The 24,336-nt window shown below is 35.7% G+C and overlaps 3 protein-coding genes across 3 annotated transcripts; 2 read left to right on the top strand and 1 right to left on the bottom strand.

Moving 5' to 3' along the window:
* The first annotated feature begins 739 nt into the window (after positions 1-739).
* On the top strand, positions 740-23,965 carry LOC108606831 (uncharacterized protein DDB_G0271670). The gene is made up of 7 exons (XM_017997316.1): positions 740-937; positions 13,617-13,683; positions 21,832-21,920; positions 21,992-22,442; positions 22,501-22,912; positions 23,168-23,347; positions 23,404-23,965. The coding sequence occupies exons 3-7, from the start codon at positions 21,872-21,874 to the stop codon at positions 23,512-23,514; spliced, it is 1,203 nt and encodes a 400-aa protein (XP_017852805.1). The 5' UTR covers positions 740-937; positions 13,617-13,683; positions 21,832-21,871; the 3' UTR covers positions 23,515-23,965.
* On the top strand, positions 3,902-4,521 carry LOC108606832 (dihydrofolate reductase). Its single transcript, XM_017997317.1, has one exon. The coding sequence runs from the start codon at positions 3,939-3,941 to the stop codon at positions 4,497-4,499; it is 561 nt and encodes a 186-aa protein (XP_017852806.1). The 5' UTR covers positions 3,902-3,938; the 3' UTR covers positions 4,500-4,521.
* LOC108606830 (CG31819) lies at positions 15,624-17,964 on the bottom strand. Its single transcript, XM_017997315.1, has 2 exons — positions 16,510-17,964; positions 15,624-15,856 (listed from the first exon to the last, which is right to left on the bottom strand). The coding sequence occupies exons 1-2, from the start codon at positions 17,836-17,838 to the stop codon at positions 15,737-15,739; spliced, it is 1,449 nt and encodes a 482-aa protein (XP_017852804.1). The 5' UTR covers positions 17,839-17,964; the 3' UTR covers positions 15,624-15,736.
* Positions 23,966-24,336: the final 371 nt, after the last annotated feature.

Genomic DNA, 24,336 nt, shown 5'->3' with positions numbered 1-24,336 from the left:
TTGGCTAGCGATGTATCGAATCGTTCAGGATAAGTTCGATTGAACTACTCATCAATCGCTCGGTTCCGAAAGATGCCAATCAATTCTTTTTATAAATAATAATTTAATGTATATTTCAAGCAAATGCCTAACAGAGCTACTTAGTTTATGACTAGCAACTAAATTTAAGAAATACAGCAGCAAAATCATTTTGGCGAGTCAGATTTTAAATTTGGTAGAGCGATATTTTTCTCAGTGTGAATAGCAATTAGCAAATTATCCACTAAAAACAAAAAATTTCGCTAAAAGCAACCAAAATATTCTATTAAGTCGCACCTAGAATAAAAATTAAATCACAATTTGAAAAGCGATATATCGTTATCGACATTTAAAATCATGCCGTCGCACATAGCATGTTGTTGCACTGCTCACACCGAAGCTCGAACTCGCGCTCACAAGCAGTGTTGCCATTTTAGGTGGACTCAGCTTACATATTTTAAATTGCTATAAGCTGCACCAAACATTTACATGTTGGCTATGTATTCGTAAATATTATTGAAGATGCAAATAAATAGAAGCACAAGGTTAGTTAGTTATTACTGCAATTCAATAAGCGGGAGCTGAAAAAGCTGTGTATTTTTGGTGTCGATAGCTTTTTTTTTTTACTCTTGGCTATTTGTAGCCAGTTTTTCATCGATTTAGCTTCAACTATGATATTCTGGCAACACTGTTAACAGTGCACGTTAAAGTTAAAAAAAATATCTAACGGATCGGACGTGTGTGCCGGATTGTGAACGTTGCGCGCGTTTTAACTGTATGTGACTATTTTGTTATTGTTATTTTTTGCGTGCAGATAATTGCAATTCAATGTGCGCGTGTGTGACTAAATAAATTGTTTATATAGCGCCAATATGTCAATGCAAATGACATAAACAACAAAAGAAGGCAAACAAGAAATGTGAGTTGAGTACATAAATTAGCCTAAGCCTGGTTTTGTCCTGCGCATAAAGTTTGTTGTGGGTCCAATTGGGATGCGTTGATGCGCACCGGGCGCATCATTTCATCCAGTTTCTAAGTTAATTAGCAAATGCTGCGGCTGCAGTCACCGCTGCTGCTGTTTTGACGTTGGTATCCCAGGGATACATGCCAGCGCTGCAACAGCAAGAGCAACACAAAATAACAGTTATCAGGGTGTGTTTGCTGCATGCCAATGTCTGTGTGTGTGTGTGTGCGTGCCTGTGTGCGTGTGTGTGGGGCTGTGAACCTGTGCTAAAAATCAATAAAGCACGCGCGTGCTTAAGTCAAACAACAAAGAATCAGAGTCAAACTCTTTGTTTGGCCAACAGGAGGGATGCCCGAAGAACAAGACGTTTATTGTTTTAGCCAGTCTAAGTGTAAGCCAACTGCAATTGCTATTGCTCCGGCAATTTCACACATGCTCGTAATTGTTTGGAAAACCTATTGCAATAACAAAAGCAGCAATAAGCGTTAGTAGTATAGTAATAAAAACACTGTTAAATGCGCGCGTCTATTAAGTCAAGCGTGGCCAATAGCACTACAAACAAACATACTCTCTCGAGCTTGTTAATGTTTGTTGTTGCCAAAGTTGTTGCAGTTGCCAATTGCTTGTTATGCGCCCTGGCAACAACATATTAATTAACAGCTGCGTTTTAAACAAGCTAAGCAATCCTTGTAAGCAACAATGACAAAGCTTAAGTTAAGCATTAAAAACTTTAGTTATTTTTCTTTGGCTTAGAACTTTATGTCTTTGTCTAACTTGGCTAATTACTTTGCCTTATGCTGACAAAAAAATTATCAACTCGTTTGAAAAATAGTTTTAGCCTTGAATTTGCATTACAAATTGCTCAAGTGCAATTAATATTAATATTTAAAAAATAGTACTACAATACAAAATATAGTGCGCTAAATGTCAAAAACTGTAATTACTTTAGTTTATTTTTAATCGAATTTGACTAACTATGTGAAAAATAGTTTTAGCCTTGCTATTCATTTGAATAGTTTACTAGTATTCAAAATTAGTTAAGTGAAAAATTAAAAATATATTTTTAATACAAAAATCTAAAATTATAAAAATTGTAGCAAAATTAGCTATGACAAAGCATTAATGTCAAAGACTTAATATATTTATGCATTTTTTAATATTTTTCAGGCTAACTTATTTAATTAGCTTGCTGACAATAAAAATTTAAATAGTACTTTTTTAACAATTATGTGGGAAATAGTTATTGCCTTGTTATTTTCATAATTGAATATTGTGCAAGTGAATTTAAATATCAAAATATACAAATTGAAGAGTTTGTTAATAATATATTTATTATTTTTTAAGCTGCTATCTCTGACATATTAATTGTTAGTGTAGCGTATCTAAAATGCGTCATACATTGCAAACTTAACGTGTTTGTTTATTTTGTTGCTAGCCAAGTCATGTAATTGGCTTTTGTTGGCTCTTGACTCAAATTGCTCGGTAATGTTCTTTTGTGCTTTGCTGGTTTTTTGTTTTTAACGACAATTGAAAAAAGAGGAAGACAACAGCAACAAGAAGAAGAAGAACAAGAAGCAGAAGCAGACGCTACTAGTATAATTAAAGAGTTTATCTGTTCTTGTTGCTGCTCTGCGGCTTTTGTTATTGTAATTATGGATGCAATTTATCGTTTGCTGCTGTAAACTGTTTACTGTTTACAGTTAACTGCTGTAGCTGTAGTTTATGCACACTTAAGTAAATGAAAATAATTAACTGACATGCTCTGATTGAATTAACAAGCCCAAGTGTCTATGTCTAAATGGACGGCAGTGTAGCCTGATTATTGGTTATCAGTTCAGCCGTGTGGCAATTGTTGTTTATCTAATCACACAGCCATCGATTGAGTCACCGCTTGTGGCAGTCAACTCTCAATTGATTTCAACTTGGATACAACACTGACTTGACTTGACTTCTCTTGATCGACGGCCGGCGATCGTTTAGCATTTTGCCCGGACATGGTCAAGTTAGTTTCCCGAGTTTACCTGCCCCACACAGCTGTTGCGCTCTTCAAGTTCGTCTCGCACACACACACACACACACACACACACACAGCTTTGTATCTGTGAATAGAACAGACGAAAAGTTACTAAACCAGTTTGTGACTGGCTTGCGTTAAGTGGAATCAAAACATTGAGGCTACCCATAAGATCAAGCCAAGCAGACAGCTAGAGCGAAAGAGAGAGAGAGAGCGTGAGCGAGAGAGCGAGAGCGAGAGAGTGTGGAAAAACTCTTGGGGAAGGTAGCGTAACTTCCTCATTGCGTTTCCACTCCACATTTTTCACGCTGCGCAATTTTCAAATTTCAAAACAAATCATAAAAAAAATACCAAACAATAGCAAAGCAGTTGAAAAATGTTGATTGACGCTAAATGAGAAACGCATTTAATTAAAACGCAGTCCGCAGTTCGCAGTCCGATTTGATAAGCGTGTCGAGCTCATCAATTCTAACTGCTTTATTAACAATGCGCTTAACGTTTTTAGTGCCAGCTTGTTTTCCACTCTGTTTAATTGCTAAAACATAAAACATAAATAAAGCAAAAACGTTGATATATTTTTGGATTTGTACAATAGTTAAAATATATTTCAATTAAAATAGATAAAGCAGTTTGATTTTGTAAAATAAAAACAAATTATTTTTAAATTATGCTTTAATTTGTTACATATTGAGCATATTGACATTTAAATTAGATATAAAAATTATGCTAATAAATTGACTAATTTAATAAATTTTTAATTTGATGCATAAGTTTATCAAAATTTTGCTGTAGCTAAATTTATTAAAAAAAATTTTTGAAAAGAGTTTTAAAAAGCTTTAAGAAATTGTTGTAACTTAGTATTCATAAAAGAGACTTCAAATTGTTACTTTTTAAAAGTCTGTGCTATATAAATTTGCTTGAAAAATAATAATTTATTATACAATGCTAAAGTACAATCTAATTGTTGCCGTTTGCGAAGACTTTGGCATAGGATTCAAGGGGGAACTGCCCTGGCAGCTCAAATCCGAGCTCAAGTACTTTAGCCGCACCACTAAGCTCATCCGAAATCCCGCTAAACGCAATGCGGTTATTATGGGCCGAAAAACCTTCTTTGGGGTGCCAGCCAGTAAGCGTCCATTGGCTGAGCGACTGAACATTGTGCTTAGCACAACGCTCAGTGCTGAGGATTTGCCTAAGGATGTGCTGCTTTGTCGTAGCCTGGACAAAGCGATGCAAACGTTAGAGGCTGCAGAATGGCGTAAGACAATTGAAAACGTTTGGATTGTGGGCGGCAGTAGAGTCTATGAGGAGGCCTTGGCCTCGCCTCGCTGTCATCGTTTGTACTTAACCAAAATACAGGAGCGCTTCAAGTGCGATACGTTCTTCCCGAATATACCTGAAGACTTTTGTGAAATACCAATAGACGATGAAACCCCAAAGGGTAAACAAGAAGAGAATGGCATTAAATACGAGTATAAGATATTGGAAAAAATATTGAAATAATAATAAATAAAAATAATTTACAATTAACGCTTTCGTGAGCGAATTAACTTAAAAGATATTTGATTAAAATGCGACATTAGATAAGAAATAAATAAATAAAAATAAAAAACTAGTGTGCGCATTAAATCAGGGCGCAGTCAAGCTTTCTATACACTTTGACTAGCGCAGCGTTGATTTTTTTTTAGATTTTAGCGTTTAATTTTTTTTTGTGCGATTTTCATGGGAGCTGGGAGAAAATAAAAAAAAGCGCGACTTAGCTCAGCTATAGGAGCAACTACAGACAAAATTTTGTTGCTCTAGCTCTTTTAGTTGTGGGGAATCTGTTGCTCATACAGACAGACGGACTATATCTTGCTTTATAAAGTCTGCTACGCCTGCTTTTCCATTTTTTATAAAAATATGCAAATAAGTCAAGATATATTATTAAACTTTTATATGGCTTCTAAGCCATTAGCAGATTAATAAACGTAGATGAGCCTCATTTGTTTCATCCTTTAGTCGTGTCAAATCTCAAGCGTTAAGCGGCTCCAAGCTGTGAGCTGTTGGATCTTCTATAGACTCCAGTCGCACGTGCATGAAGCTAACCCTGGAGATCATCTGCTAATTGATTGCGTATCGATTCGCTTAAAGTTTTCAATAGTCGGGCAAGTGTTTTAGCTGCTTTGCCATGTCTCGGCCTTTAGCTCAGCTCAATGCGAACAAATACTTGAGACTCTCTTGGGTACAAAATAATAATAAATTCATAGCTGACTGACAGACAGCTATAACAAGCTTCGTTGTTGTTGTAACAAATTGTATTTGTTGTTAAGTTGTTTGCTGTGCACTTCCTTAAATTGCTTTGGCATTGAACTTGATGCTCTCTGGGGAGTTGCGGCCTATTGACCTTGCTTACGAACAGGGCTGGGCTGCATCTTCTGCTGACTCTAATTTGTTTGTTGACCCAATTGCCAAACAATAGCTGCAACAATTGCAACAAAATAACAATAAATAGCAATAACAATGGCTGAGCAACTAGCAAAAATTTTGTATAAATATTTTTAAGACAAATTCAATTTAGTGTTCCAAATTGACTTTGCAATAAAATTAATTAAAAGAAAGTTGTTAAAACTTTATTTATGTGCATATTAAGAAATTGAAAGCAAAGCGTGTCCAACTATAAATACGCTTACCAGCAAAAGAAATGCTAGAAAATTGCAAAATAAATGTAAAAATTATAACAAATTGTTGAAAAATAATTGTAAATTATTTTTGTTTTAAAGCTGAACTAATGAAAAATTATAATTACTTTTGGGCGCTGATAAATTAAATAAATATAAAATAATTGAAAGATAATTTAAGAAGTTTAAATTTAATTAATAGCTTGTTTTTAAATTATTTACAGCAGTTTTCAGTAATTTTTGTTTGATTGAGGTAATTGTAGATTTTATTTTCAGCGTGAAAAATTATTAAATTAAAAAATTGATTAATAAATTACTTTTAATTATTTAAATAATCGCACAATATTCTTTAAATATTTTGTATGCGTAATTAAAAATATTTGACATTATTTGCCATAAATAATTTAATTAAAAAATGAATAATTTTAGTAGTTTTCTGATTTCGAGCCCCTCTAAATGAAATGCCTGGCTACGCTTATGTTAGGCAGCTTGAATTTCAGGTTGAGCACTATTTTATTATTTAACTGGTGTATCTGCTAGTAGTTATAACTATATAGTGTATATGCAGTCTTTTAAAAAATGAAACTGAAATCATCTTTTTAGCTTTCTTTGAAATTCAGTTGCACGTCTCTTCGACTGTGCGTGTCATTGTTGAATGGCATAATATTGCGTGCGCATTTATATCTTTATCTTTGTCTACAGATGCCCAAATACACACAGATACACACACACACACACACACACACACAGACAATGTCACTGCCAGAGCCAAGTCAAGCAGTCAATCTGACAAACGTGAATAAGTTTTTGGCTTATGAAATTGCCGCTGCTGCTGCGTGACTGCTGTGACTGTGAACTGTGACTATGACTGTGACTGTGACTGTGACTGCCCCCAAGGCATAAAATTTTACTCACAATCAGTCAGTCAAGGCATTAATTTATTATAAATAACATTGTTTACTACTACTTTGATTGTCAGTTTAAAAGCCTAATAAGTTATGGCCTTTGGTTATCTTTCGCCCGAGACCGAGAGCCGAGACCCGATACTCGTTTAAATTAACACTTTGTGCTTAATAAATTCAAATGAAGCTGAGACTTTGCTCAATGCTGCAGCTCAATAAAATTATTACGGCTTATTATGTATTTTGGAATTTCGGTTTCAGTTTTTTTTTTTTTGCTTTATGAGAAATGTTGTAAGAAATTAATGACAGCTTATTATAGCAATAAACATATTTATGTGGCCTAACTAACTTGCTAATGCTCTAGTATTAAGGTGAACTACATAAAATATAATTAATTACAAATTAAATTAGGCTCAAAACATTTTGCTTTAATAAATGCATTAAATAAATTATAAAGTGAAAAGCTAAAAATTTAAAACAATTTCTAATATTTATAAAATATTAATACAAAGCTAAACTTATTTTTAGATTTAAGTATTTTTTTTTTAAACATATTGTGTTTATAAAATATTTTTTTAATTAATTATTAATATATTACAATAAACTAGATTGCATTAGTTTTTGTATTTGTCTTTTATAAGTGTGTGCATAAAATAAATAATTGAAAGTAGTTGGAAATTATAAAATCAAAACGAATATTTCTAATATATAGTTATTATTGATATATGCAGCTAATAGTTAGTTATTGCTACAGTTAATAATATAGTGATTTAGTTATTGTTATAGTTAAATATCAATTGTAGTGCTTTAGCATTAACTTTTAGCCTCTCTCAGTGTAGCACATACGGATGTTATTAATGTCGTATATAAACAAATGAGCTTGCAACAAAATGTCGACATAGTCACGTTCGCAATTGTTCTATATACATATAGATTCTGGTGATTCGTCATTTAGTTAACAACTATTGGGTCAGCTGCATGTATTTCCCATGTAGCTTAGCTCTTTCTCTTTCTCTTTCTCTCTCTCTCTCTCTCTCTCTCTCTCGCACTGTTGTGTTGCATGGAATAACAGCAAATTTGCTGGTGCAACGTCATTGGACATTTCTATTAGTAAAGAATCACATTAACAACAACAACAGTTGTATAGCTAACTGTGTCGCAACAACAACAACAACAATTAATGCAACAACAAATGCTTACACAATGATAAATGCAAGCAAACGTGAGAGCCGGACAGTGTAAAATTAGACTTAGCTTAATTTCCTTAACATTTAATGAGCAACCTCCAAACCCCATCCCACATCACCATCAACCCGCTGACTCAATGCAAACGCGGCTTACTCGTTAGACTTTTGCGCTTATCGCTGTCGCTATGTTGCGCAATTGTTGTTAAGCCGTCAATTCAATTGACGTTACTCATACGTACTGTTGTACGTATATTTGCGTGCCCCATGCATTGCTTATTTTCAGAGATTTCTAAACCTGCCTATACACTTTACACACTTTTTGGTACAAATTTGCCAATTTATTTGCGCTAGATCTTGAGTTGAAGTCTAAGCTGCTTTTTGTTCTAAGCGCTTTAAGATTTTCAAAGCTTTAGCAATTTTAGTTTATAAGATTTGCTTATAGCATAAACTAAATAGTAGCAGAGCTTTATCATGAGCGAGATCGTAATTTTTAATTGTAAAAAATTAAGAGCTAAGAATTTTTAGTTTTATTTGTATTCAAAATGTATTTAAATTATAAAAATTTAAATTATAATAAAAATATTGTTCAACTAAATTGTATATAAATTATATAAAAATAATGCTAGGGCATCAGGCAACTTCCCTTTCTCTCTCTCACTACTCATTGTTGTTATTGTATTTTTACAACAATAAGAAAATCAACGTTAATTTCTATGCAAGCTGAAGCAGTTGCAAGTGCTGGGGGCTGGGGCAGTGTGTGGCAAATGTTAAATGTTCGTTACATTTGTTTGTTGCGATAACAAGTCAATGCCTTTTACTTTTTAATGGCAAAGTGCAGCCTAAATGCGAGTGCAATTGTTTATAAACATTTTGCATACAATAATAAAAGCAAAATGCAAAGCAAACACTTTCACTTGCATAATTTTGCAGCAATTAAACAAATCGATAAATTGTTGAAAACTAAACATTTAAATATATTATGCAGTCGTTGCGCTTTCAGTTCAGTTCGTTCGTTCGTGCCGAGCACGTCCGTCCCACAGTCCGTCCGTCCGTCCGTCCGTTCATTGATTGAAGCTAAAACAGTTTGTGGCGTGCCAAAAATATATTCGAAAACATTTCTTTATTTATTGCTTGGTATATAAATTTTCTTTTTGTGCTTTTGGCTTATTTCTTGGCAAACAATAACAGTTTTGACAGCCGCACGTGTAAGTGTGTGTGTGTGCCCCACAAGTCGCCACAAGTGCTGTGGCACGTATGTAAACACACAGCGGAGCAAAGTTAATGAACCCACGCAGCCACAACGCCCACACTCATTGCTGTGGCTGTGGCCTGAACTGGCGGCAGGATGAGCCGGCGCCAGCTTCAGCAACCTTGAGCCACGCGCTCTTGACTGCGGTCGCTGCTGCCAAATCTTACATCATGCCCAGCCCCCAACCAACTGCAGAAATTCGCTGAAGAAAATGTGACATTAAAATAAGCAGCTTGCCACTTATATAAGCTTAAGTTTTATTAAATTCGCTAAGCTAAGCTCAAGTTTTGCCAATTGCTAGAATAAACAGCATCGATTTCAGAGCAAATCAAATATATAGCTATATAATGATAATATTGTTTTATTAACTAAATAAATGGTCGAAGTTGATTTGAAGATTTTAATAAGCTTTAAGACGAATGTTGGGACTGTTGGGACACTCCCAATCTATAAGCTTATCAAATTTAAAAACAAAAACATAATTTTAAATACTTTTAATTTAATTTTAAATATTTGATGTTCTTTTTCTCATATAAATAAATAAAAAACTATGTTTATACTTTAAATTTTGTTGCACAAAATAAATTTAATTTATTTGCTGCAATATTAGCGACATATTTTTATAAATGAATTGAGTTTTGAAAAGCAGTTGGCCCAAGTAAAGTACAACGAACAATTAATTGTTTGGATGAATTGTTTGCTGCAACTCATAAATGTTGAATAAGACTTGCAACAAATTAGTTTCTAATTAGGAAAATTACAATTTAAATTGAATTTGTTTTAACAACTTTAACTTATTAACATGCTCTCATATTAATAGCAGAATTTTGTATTTTAGCTTAATTAACTATAATCTTTGGTTAAAGCATTGCTCTAATTATTGCTATAATTATGTTTTTTAATTACAACAGCACAATTTGCGCTTTTATTGAGCTGCAACTATTAACATTAGTTATAAAATTTTATTAATTAACTATACGTTATAGCCAAGTCACTCACTTTAGCTAAAGCTTATGCAAACTCATATAGAGCAATCGTTTGAGCTCATTAGTTATGCCAATGGAAAAATTTTCACTGCACATTTCTTTAGTCAAAATACAATGCCCTTGCCCTTGCCTCCCCCCGCGCCCTACACAATGCTTTGCACTTTTACTTTCGGCAATCGTTAATTGCACTACTTAAACAGTGGGCGGTCCCCTGGGCCACTTTCCAAATTGCTTTTGTGAAATTGCCTACAATAGAGACAAAAGCTGCAGATCGAATAGTAAAAACATAAGCGACTGAATTTTGATTGAGCGTGTGACATAAGCGAGCGTCAAGCAGCTTCACCTTAGCTAAATGCACCATAATTAAATGTAATTAATATAATTAATTATAATGCAGCAGCTTAGCATGCAATAAACAATAGCAGCAGTAATTAAAATATACTGAGTTCCTCGTTGGGCCCCGGAACACGCTTTGCTTTGCAGGAAATGCATCCAGATACATAAATATTATGCATAATTGCATCCGTGAGATGCAACAGCAGCAGCAACGTCATCCTTAGGCTAAGCTTATTTAAAATGTGCAACTTGAGTGCTCGACTCTGATATACACTTGACTTGATACTTTCGCTGTAGCTTCGATTTCGATAGCTAACTAACATTTTGTTATGTTTAAAGCGTCGCCGCTTTTGTCAGTAGGAAATGGGAAAAACCTCAACTCAGTTTCATTTGCATGACAGTTTGGTAAGCTGAACTTTGCCTATTTGGCAATTCAAGCTCGTTTAACTTTAATCAAAAAGTTTCTAAAGTTCTCAAAACTAAGCTAAAGCAAATGCTTTTATTTATAAAGAAATTAATGACAATTCTTAACTTAAACTTACTACAAAATTAAATAGCTATAAAAAAATAGAATAAGCGTAAACAGCCTGTCGGCCAATAATTGCTTTGGTAAAATGAATGCTAAGCTACAATTAGCAATAAATAATAAATGTGCTTAGCTTAGTTCGCATGTCAATTTTGAGCAGCAGTTTAAATATAGTATGTAGTTCATAAAATATTTAAAACACAAAGGGCAGGTCTCGAAATTGCTTAGCAAATATTTCTTATATTTTAATAATAGGATCAAACATAAGAAATGAATTGGGTGTGCCCAAAACCCAATACCCATCGATTGATATTAATGTTGGCATTTTATAAGATTTCAATATATAACCATAGATTTGGAATATATAAGCATAGCTGTTAAGTAGTAATTATTAATCGTATTCATTAATAATTGGATTATTTTGGTTTAAAAGGTGAACTAATGATAAAATTACAGCATTTTCTAATGATTACGTTAAAAAAAAATTGTAAAATTACTACAAATTTGTAAAAATAATCAGAAATAATCAAAAATAATCTTTTTTAAGCAGTTACATTGTTTATTATTTTTTATTATTTTTTTAATTTTTATATATTACTACGTCACTACGAATATTTTCCAAAAATAATTTAATTGATTAGTAATTCTAATCGAAATTTAAAAGCTGCTATATTCATTCTCTACTTAAAACTGCTTATGCTAACTTATTAGTTTAGCCTAACTAATTGTCAAAGCGCACACAAGCAAAATTCTAACAAAACCAATTTAATGTATAACATTTAATTATAAACGTTGTTATAATTAAAATGCAAATTACTTCTGACTGAAAGCAATTATAATTTTGTTTGTGCAGCAACCTTGGGGATTAAATCGAGTTGCATTCAGCTCATAGCTCAATTTGCAGCCGCTGAGTGCCGCTGCATGTGACACTTTGGATTAACCTTGGCTATGCAGCTCGGTTTTGGCGCTGGGAAGCAACAGCAACTGCTGCTGCTGCTGCTGCTGTTGACTGTTGCTGACGTCAATTGTATTGCTAAAGGGAATTATATGCGTTGTAGTCAGGGTCAGGCTGTGGCTGTGACTTGCAGCTTCATTTGGCTGTTAATGTGCCCAGAAGCATCATTAGCTTATGACTGGACTTAATCGACGCTGGAGCTGAAGTCGCAAGTTGAATGAACGCAGAGCGACAAAAGAAAGAAAAAAATAAAAACAATTAAAGTGGTAATGACTCCATTTGTTTTGGTCGCATCCGAAACGTGCCCCAACTTGGCAAAAAGAACTTCAAATTTGAAATTTCACTTCCTAGGCTTATACCCACTGCACACACAAATAAAAAACAAAGTGTGTCAACTTTTGTACTTCCAATCAGCGTCAAGCGAGCTCCGTTGAATTCTAAGCACGCACCACAAATTCTCAAAAAAAAAAATAGAAACATTCAAAGCTTTGCATGTTCGGCTGCCATTAATTCAAACTCCCTAAAAAAGAGAAAAATTCACAAGTCTTTTGACTTTTGTTTTGACTTCAAAAGTGCATGTTAACATTTGTTTATATATACTTACCATATGCCTCAATTTGTGCGCTGGGCGCGGCACAACAAAAAGCTGAAAAATATTCTCAGGCCCAACCCATTTTATTTTTTGTTTTACAAGCGCTGAGCTGAAATTGCGACTCGAAACTAATTACGACTTAATTTTTCGTTAGTCTATATATTGCTATGTTCGTTTCTTTCTGTTTGCTGTTTGACTGGCTTTGACTGCTTGGCATGTTAATCAGCCTGGTTGGCAGGCCATAAATAGTTAAAGCCAGTTAAGTGTATTTTTTAGCACCTGGATGAATGCAATTAAATGCAATTAGACAGAGACAGAGAGAGTAGCGAAAACTGTTCAAATATTTAATTATATAGCGCTGACTGCGTCAACTGTATTATTTTCAGCCTTACAGCTGACAAACGTGGCGTATGCGCAATTAAGTATACGACAAGGCTGTAGCGCTTGTTAATAAAATTCTATTTCGTTTAAGCTTATTGCATATTTATATTGAGAACAAAAATACAAAATTATCTAATGCAAAATATAAATATTTAAGATTTGTTTATTTTTGTTGTTTTATTTTTATTATTTGTATTTTAATTTCATAGAGCATTTTATACTTATATAATTTTAAATATTATAAATGTAAAATAAATATTTTTGCTATTTGCAAATGCTCTAAAATATCTACAAAATATTTAACATTTTTTAGAACCTTTGCGTCGATTGAGTAATATTTTAATAAATTCTTAAAATTGTATACGTAACAATTAAAATCTAATACTTAAAGTCTTGACCTTTAAAAGATTTTATTTATGCTTGCCTTTTATTGAATTTATTACTTAAAAAAAAAAACCAGTTAATTATTACTTTAAAAGCAGAATCAATTCAACGCTAAGGCAATATATTGATTGAATTTAAAGAAATTACATTCTGCCTGTTTCAACAACTAAATGTTGTTGCTGACTAAACTGTTTCATATACAATTTATCATTAATTTTTGCAGCTCGTTGGCTTTTGCCATTGAAGCTAAAGTAAAGCGATGCGCACCAATTGATAATTGAGCTCAGGTAGAGACGTTGCCTATGAATTAATTGAATTAGTTGAGGGTCTTTTCTTCTGCACATGACTCAATGCTCAATGAGACGCAGTCAAGTGCAGCGAAGCACACACACACACACACACACACACACATATAAATATGCATACATTTATTAATATAGTTAACTGTTTATGTCCTTGCAGTTAATTAAATACAAGCAGCTGAGCGAGCGAACTTTGCTGCTGAGCGACGTAGCGCCAAAGCCTAACTGTAAGTATATAACCCCCACAATTGGCGCGTGAGCTGTGGGCGTGGCTTACATCCGCCGCAGCATCTACTTAGACAATGGCCAGCCATAATCATAACAATAACAATAACAATAACAATAACATTAACAATGGCAATAACAACTGTAGGAAAAGACGCCACTTCATAGCTTCCAAATTGCAAAATAAGTTGACGCCTATGCAAATTTGCAGCCATTGTTGTACGACAGACAAACAGACAGACAAACAAACAAACAAGAGTCGAGTTGAGTCGAGTAATTGCATAAATCTATGAATTATGCGAATCAGCTTATCGGGGTTTTCATTTCTGTGGCACCAAATTTGGCAATTGCGGCTAAAATTAATGTAGTTTAAAATATTTGAAGCTCTCGAGCGCTTATAAGTTGAATATCTCAATTAAAAGCAAACACTTAATGACGATTGTAATTAATATACGTATTTATATGGATGAAGAGAAACAAATTAAGTCTCAAAAGACGCCACAGACTTTAAATGAGAAATGCTCAGGGCTCTTTTTCCTTATCGTATGAAGAATGTGCTTTATTGGAAAATCCAAAATCTGCAGGGAGCATATCGCTAATCCAATCCAATTTATTTGATATTTTTGTTATTAATATCAATCAATCAACTTTGATTACAGATAATTTACAATGTGAATGGACGCATTGAATATTGAGTCTAGACTATAGAGTACAGAGCAGACAGTAGTATATACTAAAACAAGTGAACGCATTAAAGTTGGACGCAACCAACTTTTATATACACTTTGACTAGCGTCAGCAGTGACGCCACCGTCTGCGTCGACAGCGACGTTTGTAAGGGGGGGTCGGCGTCAAGCGCAACCCGCTGTCTATATTGAAAATTAAAATGTGTATAATTCCATTTTTTACAAAACTGTCAAAGTGTATAAAAAGCATTTAGAGTATTATGAAGGTTTATTTTTCATTTGATCAGCAGTAACATTCAGAGCTTTTGCTTAGGTAGAAAATAATACTGAGTTCCATAAGTGAACCAACTGAAATGAACTGTTCATTTCTATAATCTAACCTCAATTATGCGAAGTCTAACTGCTTTCAGTTTCAGTTGCGAAGTCTATTAGCAATCAGCTTATAACACACAGAGAAGTCAAATATATTTGACTATAACTTTGATATATATATTGCAAGGTTATTCCAAAACGACTGAAGAACAAACCCAAAGCAAAATTCTCTTCGATTTGTAGATTTGCCTGTTTCTCTTCTTCTTGCTAACACTTGCATCACTTTTGATGTAAATAGCAATGAAATGATAAATGAACTTGAATGCGTAATAAATGAACTAACAATCGATTTGTTCTACTGAATAACATTGCAAACAATTTTCACTTTTAGCCGCACGGCTTTTTGTATTTGCTACATAAATAAAGTTAGAAAGTGAAATGTCCAAAATTATGATCGAAAATTGTATTTAATTGGCAAATATAATTGCCATTGCGTATACGCAACAAGACGATGACAAATCAAAATAAATAATGCCACAAAAGAAGAGTGAAAAATTAAGTCAAGCTACAAGTTGGTATTAAAACTAAAGCTACGTCTTAGTTAGTTGAAGGTCTTTGTTTTGGTTTTAATTGTTGTGTACAAGTGAAATCGGTTGACATAAATTTCGCTTTTTGTTCTCGCGGGGGTCCAATTCCAACTTCAACTCCAACTCCACTTTCGATTTGCATTTTGGAGTCTGAGACAAAGAGTTGGTACTTGCAAAAATTTGCTTATTTTTTTTAGCTAAGTGAAAAGCCACACAGAGACGAACTCAAACTCTCTTTGCGAACATAATAAGCAAAGCTAGCATAAACAATAAAACAAGTGTGAAAATTTAAGCAAATAGCGCCAACAATTGTTTGGCATTGTTAATTGTCTGGCCAAGAACAACAACAACAATCGCTGAGTTGACAACAAAGTTTATTATGCGGCACTATTTTGTGTGTTTGGGTCTGTTCTGGGGGCCTTCGATTTGGGTTGTCAGCTAGTTAGAAATATAATTTATTTATTACAAAGCTATGACTTATCCGTTTGGTTTTTGTGAAAGAATATCTGCAAGTCCTCCATGATATGATGCTCGCGCAGCAGTCGGTCCAGCTTCAAGACGTCTAGCTTAAACTGCCAGTAGTCGGTGTACTAGAATAGAATAACAATAATAATTAGCGCAAGACAGTTATTCATATGAGCTTGGCAATGGAATGAATGTTGGAATTCATATAAGTGAAGAACTGTATGCTTAATCTATATGGAAGATACTGCCTTCGTCAAATTAAACTATGTTCTAAAATCTTTTTGCGCATTCTAGGTTCTCTGATATTCCATTTATAGAAAGGAAGAAGATTCCATAAAAAATGGATTTTTATTTTTACAATAGGTTTGAAGGGTATTTTCTACTTAGTCCTATATTAGCTGCTTGGTTTGTTTTAGACTATTTCTCATTAACAAGAAGAAGACGAAGAAGAAGAAGAACTCTGATATTGTTATCTTTATGTAAAATTATCCGTTTCTGCCTGGTACTCGTAAGAAATTTATAAATTCAAGGAATATAATTACATTTTACGAGAGATCAGAGACTTGGATCAATATTATTACTAAAGAATTGTACTATTAATATTAGCATAAAAACTTGGTAAAAGAACTCTGGAAAGGAAGAGGCTGTGATGGAGATCTAGGAAGATCAAGGTCTGTCTAAGTTAAGTAAATGCGGAGAAATGAATCAGCTCTTAACATTCCACCTCTAATGATCCCATTATTGGTAATGGGCTATAAAATGTGCATAGAGAGCTTACCGCTTCCTGATATTCCTTGCTAATGGCATCGCAGTGACTGAGAATTATGTTGATGGGATAGTCGATCTTCTCGCTCTGGCGAATGCGGTAGATGCCTTGCAGGATGCGTCCGCTCAGCAGCGGACAATCGATCAGGTAGAGCTCATTGAGTCGCGAGCAGCGCTTAACGATATCGATGAGCTGATACTCCTTGAGATCCGGGCAGTTGCTGAGCACCAGATAACTCTCGACGCGCGGCATGTTGAGCTCGCTGATCTCGCGATCGTCGAAGCGGCAATTGTAGAGCACTAAGCCTTGCAGCTGCCGGCAGCAGTCCAAGCCCGCTTCGCGCATCCAATAGGGACTCTCGAAGTGCTTGCAATTCAGCTGCATGATTTCCACCGACTTGGAGCTGTGCTGGAGCACATAGCGCATGCTATCGATGAGCAGTGGCGGCGAGTGCGCCAGGGTGCCAAAGTGAAGCTCGAGCAGATGCAGATTGGGCAGCGGCATGATCTGATCGCTGACCTGATTGAACAGCACCAAGGGCAGACTGATGTCCTGCAGACGTCGGCAGCTGGCAATGCCTTGCAGATGGCTGGGCGGCCTGGGCGCTTTGATGAACAGACGTTTGAGTTTCTTGCAGCGCTCCAGAATGCCGGTAAGTGCGGATTGGGCAATCTCGCCGTGCAGCACGAGCAGCTCCAGCATGGGAAACTGCTCGATGAAGTGCACCTGGACCTCGCAGTGCACCTTCAATCGCTTCAGATTGCGCAGCATCTTGGGCAGCGCATGCAGCGGCCACTGCGGCATCATTGCACCACCCAGCACCGCCGCCAGCCCGACCACGCGTCCCGGTCCCGGTGCTCGACCCAAGCCCGCATCGCCAGCGCCGCACTGAGACGCCGATGGCGGCAGCATCACATGCAGCGGCTGCTGCTGCTCATCCTCTGGCTTTGGTGGCTTCTGCTCCGCCTTCTGCGACAGAAATAGCTCGCAGTGCTTCACATTGCTCAACGCCTTGATGCCCGCAGTCTCCAGCACATTGAGATTCTCCTGCAGACGATCCGCCGTAAAGTAAACGTAGCGATAGTTCTCACTCATTCGATTCAGAAAATAGCTCAGCGGCTCGCCCTGCAGATTGCGCTCCACGCTGCGAAAGTCCAGGCGCTTGTGCTGCTTGCGCCACATGTGATCGCAGACCGGACGCAGCTCCTGCTGGTATCGATACAGCTCCAGTTGATCCGACAGTGATAATTTATTCAGTACCGCGCGCAGCTTGCGACGCTGAAATTCCAGCGACGGCAGCGTCGACGACGGCGTTGGCAGCAACTGCGGCAGCGACTTCATAACGGAATTTTAAATTAGTGGTGGGTGGTGGGTGCTGTGAGGTTAGCTCTGCAAACTTTTTATCTATTTGCTATTTTTAATAATCAATACTTATTGTTTTTGCTTTCTTTTTAATTTATTTTTTTTTTTTTGGGTTTCTCGACGCTTATGCAAAATCTAAAAAAATTATTACTGTGTGTGTGTGTGTGAGTGTGTTAACTGTGATTGTGATTGAACAATTGACATTGTTCTCCCAGCCACACTTGCCACTTGCCACTTGCCACATGCCACACATCGCGTGCTGACATTAGAAAGTAAGCGACAAACTCTCTCACATTGTTAGAGACCCTAAGCAAGGCATTTGTTGGCCCAACTTGTGGCATGGGCGTAGAGGCGGGGGGCCTTGAAAACTCTGCACTCTCTTAATACAAAATTTGCAGCATTCAAACTTATTAAATGATATAAGCATAACTAAAATGAAATTTATTTTAAAATTATTTTCATATTTAAGATTTCCTAATTTTAATGCACATCAGTGTTCAGAGAATAAATTGCGACAATAAATATAAATTATTATGATAAATATTAATTATTCAGAAAGCTGAATGCGGCATCGAATAAGTTTCAAATTGGAAATTATAATAAATTTACTATGCATATTGATTATGATTCTCGACGATCTCAGTTTGCTGAGTTTATTGTATTTTAACTTAAGTTATTATTTAATAACTTACACAGCAATTTACTAAACGTAAATTATTTGGACTAATGTTAATTATGCAATTAATTACTAATAACTACAATTATTTGACAGTTTTTACAAAAATGAGAAAGTTTGTTAACTAAAATTTAACAGTGCTTATGCTTTTTAACATATAAGAGTTTGATCCCTCTAGCTGTCTACGCCCATGGCTTTGTTGTGTGCATAATAAGTGTGGCACACATTGCATTTTAATTGCCGCCACCGTTTTCAATTTCTTGCTCTGGGTCTTTCTCGCGTTCGCTCTTGAAGGTTGCACACTTGTTTTCATTTTCATTTTTGCATGCCCCCGCCCCCTGCCCTACTCTCTTTATACACACCCATGTGTCTAAGCTGCACTTGTGCCACTTTGCACTTCACTTTCGCATTTGAAAGTGCAACTGCTATTTCGCCTTGGGCAGCTCAATGCGCCCCCATCCCCCCGCTCACCCATGGGTCACCCTTTTTGGTCGCTCTGCAATGCGATTATGACATGACCCCCCTGCCCCATGTTGCTGCTGCTGACCCAGCCTTGAGTTCAATTTGCGTTTTAGGGCCTCTCTCTGTGCTTGCATAAACTCGAGCCAAGTGCTATAGACTGCAGTTATTTGAACAATTTATTATGCGTAACTTACGGTTACGCTAACATTTACAGCAACTGCCAACAGTTGCCACACATGTGGCTGATAAGCTGCAATAAAGTTATTCAAACGAAGTTAAAAGCACATCAAAATAAACTAAAGCTAACTATAAATGCATCTCAAGCCAATTGAATTAAACATTTTGCTGCTTTAAATTACAAATTAAATAACAAATTATTTTATTAAAATGCATTCAGTTTCAAAAATTTAGAAATTCAATTGAAATGTTATAAGTTTTATACCCTAACATAAAATTTAAAAATTATTTTCAACCTTTTGTATGGTTTTAATATTTCTAAAAAAAGAGTAAGCAATAACTATTTTGAAACAATTATTTTTTAAGAGCAATTTTCTTAAGAAATTTTATTTTAAAAGTGCTGCTGCCAATTTTAAAATAATTGTTAAATTAATTAAATAATTGTCAACAATAATATTTGATACAAATAAAAAATATATAATCAGTTTAATAATTAATAAATTCAAAGTTAATTGCTAAAATTGTGAATTAAAAAAAAGCCTAATTATAATTTATAGTTTATTATAGAAAACAAATGAAGACTTTGTTGCTAGCTAAGAAAAAGGGTTTTTAATTAATGAGTTTTCTGTTTTGAATTTGAAAACATGCATTTAGTTTGTTGAATTTGAATGTTTTTTTATGTGGGAAAAATAAATGTTTGTTGTGTCATTTATAAATAAAACAATTTAATTTAATTTGTTAGTAAAGCTGAACAACTAAAGCATATTACAACGAATTTAATTAGCAGAGCTGCTCAGCTTATCTTTCCAGCTCTGAACTGTGTACACAAGATTTACATAAGCTCTAGTTATATTTGTATTTTACTTTTAATAGGCATAGCTGTAGCTCTTAGCTTTTGCTCGTTGCTCATGCGCGTTACGTTTGCAAACCCCCCACGCCGCTCCCCACTGCCACTGCTCGCTGCTCATTGTTTGGTGTCATTCGTTACGCTAAGCGATCTTTGTTGTTGTTGTTATTATGGTTTGTTTGCTTATACATGAGCGCAAAGCTAACAACAGTAACAAAAGCAAAAAGCAGCAACAACAAATGCTTATTATTATTCTTTACGGCTTTTGTTTCAATTTGCGTAGAATTTGATGACAGCCAACAATGGCAGCGCGACCTTTAACGCCTCATGCTGCGCATTAAGTGCTCATCCCGTAATGTCGAATGCGCCAACACGACGTATGCGTAATGATTTTTCATTGCCTGCCCCACAATCAGTGCCAACCACGTGTAAGGTCAATGTGGGTCAAACTCCCAACAACAACAACAACCAAACATATGTGTTTAACATTTATTTTTTTTTTTTTTTGGTATCTTATCAGGCCGCAATTGGTAACTATTAGCAACGGGGCTCGCCCTCTATAGACATTAACCCAAATAAATAAAAAATGCGTACACACAGCTTTTTAGCACAAGCACACAAATTGAGCAAAATAAGAGCAGGCTGACAGGCTAGATTGATCGAACAAGCAGATACCCTATAAAAATGGTATAATTAATAAATACACAACATAAGAGCAATTAACTTTGAAATTAGTAGAAATGATTATTACAGATCTAGACATAGATCAACAAACATTTTTTTCGTAAATAAACATATTTTTTATAAAGATTTTTAAAATTTAACTACAATATTTCGAATAGAATTGAATTGAATTTAATTTGATTTCTACTCACCAAATATTGTTTTTTATGAAGAAAATCATTTTTAAGATTTTACTACAATATTTCGAATAGAATTGAATTGAATTGAATATTATTTGGATTTCTCCTCATCTCATTCTACTCATCATATTTTTTTTTGTTGAGGTTCTTTGTTTTTATTAAAAAGAAAAGTTTTTTAACAAGTTTAAAATTTTATTATATTATGAAATACAAAGTTTTAGTTTTTTTTTTTCTTTTTTTCTTTTTAAACGTTTGTTATAGCAAAGATATAGTTCTTAAATTATGGTCCTTAAATTTGATATTAAACAATTTTGAAGTAAAAAAAAATTACTAAAGTTAAAATAATTGAATTTCTAGTTTTAGTAATGAAAGGGTATTAAGTTTTTTTTGCAATTTATTTTAAGTGCTGCTGAGGGTATCAGCCATGAATACCCCACTGCTTAAGTTTAAAGGTTGAAAACAGTTGGCGAAAAGTTGACTGCAAAAGGCGTAACGTTAATCAGATTGAAACGGGGTCGCAAACTTAACGAAACAAAGAGAAATTAAATTAAGACTGTGACTGAGGCTGAGCTGCAAAGATGTCAATGCTAATTTTGGGCAAGACCAAGCAGAGATGCCATTTAAATCGGCAAGCATCTTGGCCAAGAGTTATGGGTGCGTGGGCGTTAAGAACAGCGGCAGACGCCGCAGCGCGAAGGCCAAAAGGAAACCTCAGAGTCGACGACCTTGGGCCAAGCCGAATATGGCCAACAATGCTGTAGGCTAATTGGCCACAACAGAAACTTGTTTTAGAGCAGCGTCGTCTGCCAGAACGGCAGATGACTTCATACAACGCGCGCGCTTGACGTTTGTCTGTCTTTGTGACTCACGCGGCGTATGAGCAATGAAATTACATTTTGCTTTGTCGATCGCAATGACATCTTCATATCCTATTGCTTCATTTACAGCGACGCTTGGTGGACGCAAGATCGAAGCACGCGCGGCATTATGACTTTCTACTGGTGGTCACATTGGTTCTGGATAACCTGCCTGACAGGTGAGTGAGCCAGTCAACTGCGATGGCTTTGCTTAATTAATGAATTGGTTTTTTTTTTTTTTTGTTTATAGTGCAATTGCTGCCACATGCCATAACACAGGTGCACACATATCCCAGTCAGGAGTTTAGTCAGCAGCAGCAGCAGCAGCAGCAGCAGCAGCAGCGTCTGGCTACGACAAAACTGTATCAGACTACAGCCAGCCAAAGCTGGACTACATCGACGGCTACAGCGCGCAATATAATGGATCTAACAGTTAAAACAACGCCCAGACCAGCAACAACAACGACAACAACAACAACAGCAGCAGCAGCAATGGATACAACATCAGTTGCAGCAACAACTGAGCAGCAAGTGGAGCAGGTCGACATCAACGAAGATGCGCTGGATATGCTAAGCAGCAATGAGCAGCCGCTGGAGGCAACCACCATGCACAATCAGCTCGAGTTTAAGCGCAGCGCCAACTTTGCTGTGCAGCCAGCGAGCCAGCTTAACAACTATACCAACTATAGTCGTAGCTTAAGGTGCGTGCCACACAAGTCAAACTAAACTTAATTTTACAATCAGTGCCTTTAATTGCAGTACAAATAGCAGCAGCAGCACCACAAGCAGCAGCACCACCACCACTAGCTCCACCACTAGCAGCAGCAGCAGCAGCACCACCACCGCCAGCCCGCCTAGCAATAGCACTTACCAAGCTGCTGCTACACCAGCCACGCCCAAAATCAACACCGAATGGCTGTCGGCTGAGCTGCAGAAGGCGCCGTTTACGCTGGAGAATGCCAACAAGGAGGACGAGCTGCGTCGCGCTGAGAACGAACATCGCTCACGCAAATCCAAGGAACTCTCCGCCGAGTACAAGCACATCAATCGCTATATCAACTACTCCAGCGATACCAAGAGTCTGCTCGCACGCTCAGCCTCATCCGCGCCCAGCGTTGCCGGCTACAATACGGATGACAGCAACATATCGTCCGAGGCGCTGGCTATACAGGTCAGTCCGCATAGTCATAGATTATTACATAAATTTGTTTCTAAAAGGCAATTTTCATTTAGAAATTTCGAAGCAATATAAAAAATGAATTTAAAAGTATTTGCTTGGCGAAAATTGTTCAAAGTTTCATACAAATTTTTTCCAGTAGTATGATTAAAATTAATATTGTTTTATATAATTTGTTAATAATATTAAAGTGTATGCTTTGAAAAAAATATCTGTTGACCAAACTAACATTTTGAACTTGATCCTTAGCGCACTTATTTCTTGGATGCTGGCGCCATTTCGGCCATTTGCTTCACCGTCTTTGGCATCTGCTGTACTGTGGGCACCATTGGCATAGTGCTATATAGACGGCGCTATGTGAACAAACCACAAGCGCTTAGCGAGCCCGACTCCAGCGTTTACATCGATGACAGCACCATGCGCGTTAGTGTAAGTTGCTCCCATTTGGCTTTTTACTTTTATGCTGATCTGATGTTTGCTTTTAGGATAATTCCGATGAGATGTATAGCCTGGACAATGACTCGTTTCTCAACTCGCTGGAGGCAATGACAATACAGAACTATTGGACGGACACGGTCAAACATACAAAGCTTTAATTTACTGGCGTCTTGTCGCGCTGTGCAATCTATTCTCCCACAACAACAACAACTATTATTATTATTATTATTATCATTTTTTTTTTGTACCCAAACTCCTTTGTGCGCAGTCAACAGAGACGTTAGGCATAACCCACAAACAACAAACACATCATATTATATTATTAAGTAGGCGGGCAGCAAGCAACGCTAAACTAGCATTTAAGTCGGCTCCTTGATAGGGCCAAACTGTGTGGCAAGTTCGTTTGGAGCCTAAAATTAGTCTAAGCCAATTAACAACAACAAAACAACCACAACAACCAAAATTATCTTTAGTACTCGTTTAACTTTTAAGTGTCGCAATGTTATTTCCTAGTTTTTAACTGTTAATACTTATCATCAAAAACTTTTTAATTGTTTCCCAATGTCTGTCTGTACTCACAAATCAAATTTATTTTATCTACTTTTATATACTCGTGTAACATTTAGTATTTTAGCTATTTATGTTTAACTATTTATGCAGCTTTATTTTTGAAACTGTTGTTTATTAGTCTACTTCCTATTTTAATCTCGTTTATTCATATCGTTTATCATATGTCTGTAATATTTATAGCATGGTTTAGATTTGTGTCTGTCCAGCAATTAAATGCAATCATTCCTTCCAGTTTAGCATATAGTGCAACTTTACATGAAATTATATTGTATTACAAATTAAACAAAATACATACAATTAAACAAACAAAGAACAATTACAATTACAAAAGAAAGCATTCACGTTTAATAATACATGCACTATATAAATCGTATGTATTGTGTAAATTAGATCAACTGTTTACTGCCAAA

The sequence above is a fragment of the Drosophila busckii genome, chromosome X (genome assembly GCF_011750605.1).
Source record: "Drosophila busckii strain San Diego stock center, stock number 13000-0081.31 chromosome X, ASM1175060v1, whole genome shotgun sequence".
Taxonomy (NCBI): domain Eukaryota; kingdom Metazoa; phylum Arthropoda; class Insecta; order Diptera; family Drosophilidae; genus Drosophila; species Drosophila busckii.
Note: the sequence above shows the minus strand (reverse complement) of the source record. Positions and strands in the feature narration are given on the sequence as shown.

What these genes read in the sequence shown, in the direction of transcription:
- LOC108606832 (XM_017997317.1), top strand. Translation starts at nt 3,939, where the DNA reads ATGCTAAAGTACAATCTAATTGTTGCCGTTTGCGAAGACTTTGGCATA.
- LOC108606830 (XM_017997315.1), bottom strand. Translation starts at nt 17,838, where the DNA reads ATGAAGTCGCTGCCGCAGTTGCTGCCAACGCCGTCGTCGACGCTGCCG. An exon ending in GCAAGGAATATCAGGAAGCG is followed by an intron (nt 15,857 to 16,509) that starts GTAAGCTCTCTA and finishes ATTCTATTCTAG; the next exon opens with TACACCGACTACTGGCAGTT.
- LOC108606831 (XM_017997316.1), top strand. Translation starts at nt 21,872, where the DNA reads ATGACTTTCTACTGGTGGTCACATTGGTTCTGGATAACCTGCCTGACA. An exon ending in CCGAGGCGCTGGCTATACAG is followed by an intron (nt 22,913 to 23,167) that starts GTCAGTCCGCAT and finishes CTTGATCCTTAG; the next exon opens with CGCACTTATTTCTTGGATGC. An exon ending in ACAGCACCATGCGCGTTAGT is followed by an intron (nt 23,348 to 23,403) that starts GTAAGTTGCTCC and finishes GTTTGCTTTTAG; the next exon opens with GATAATTCCGATGAGATGTA.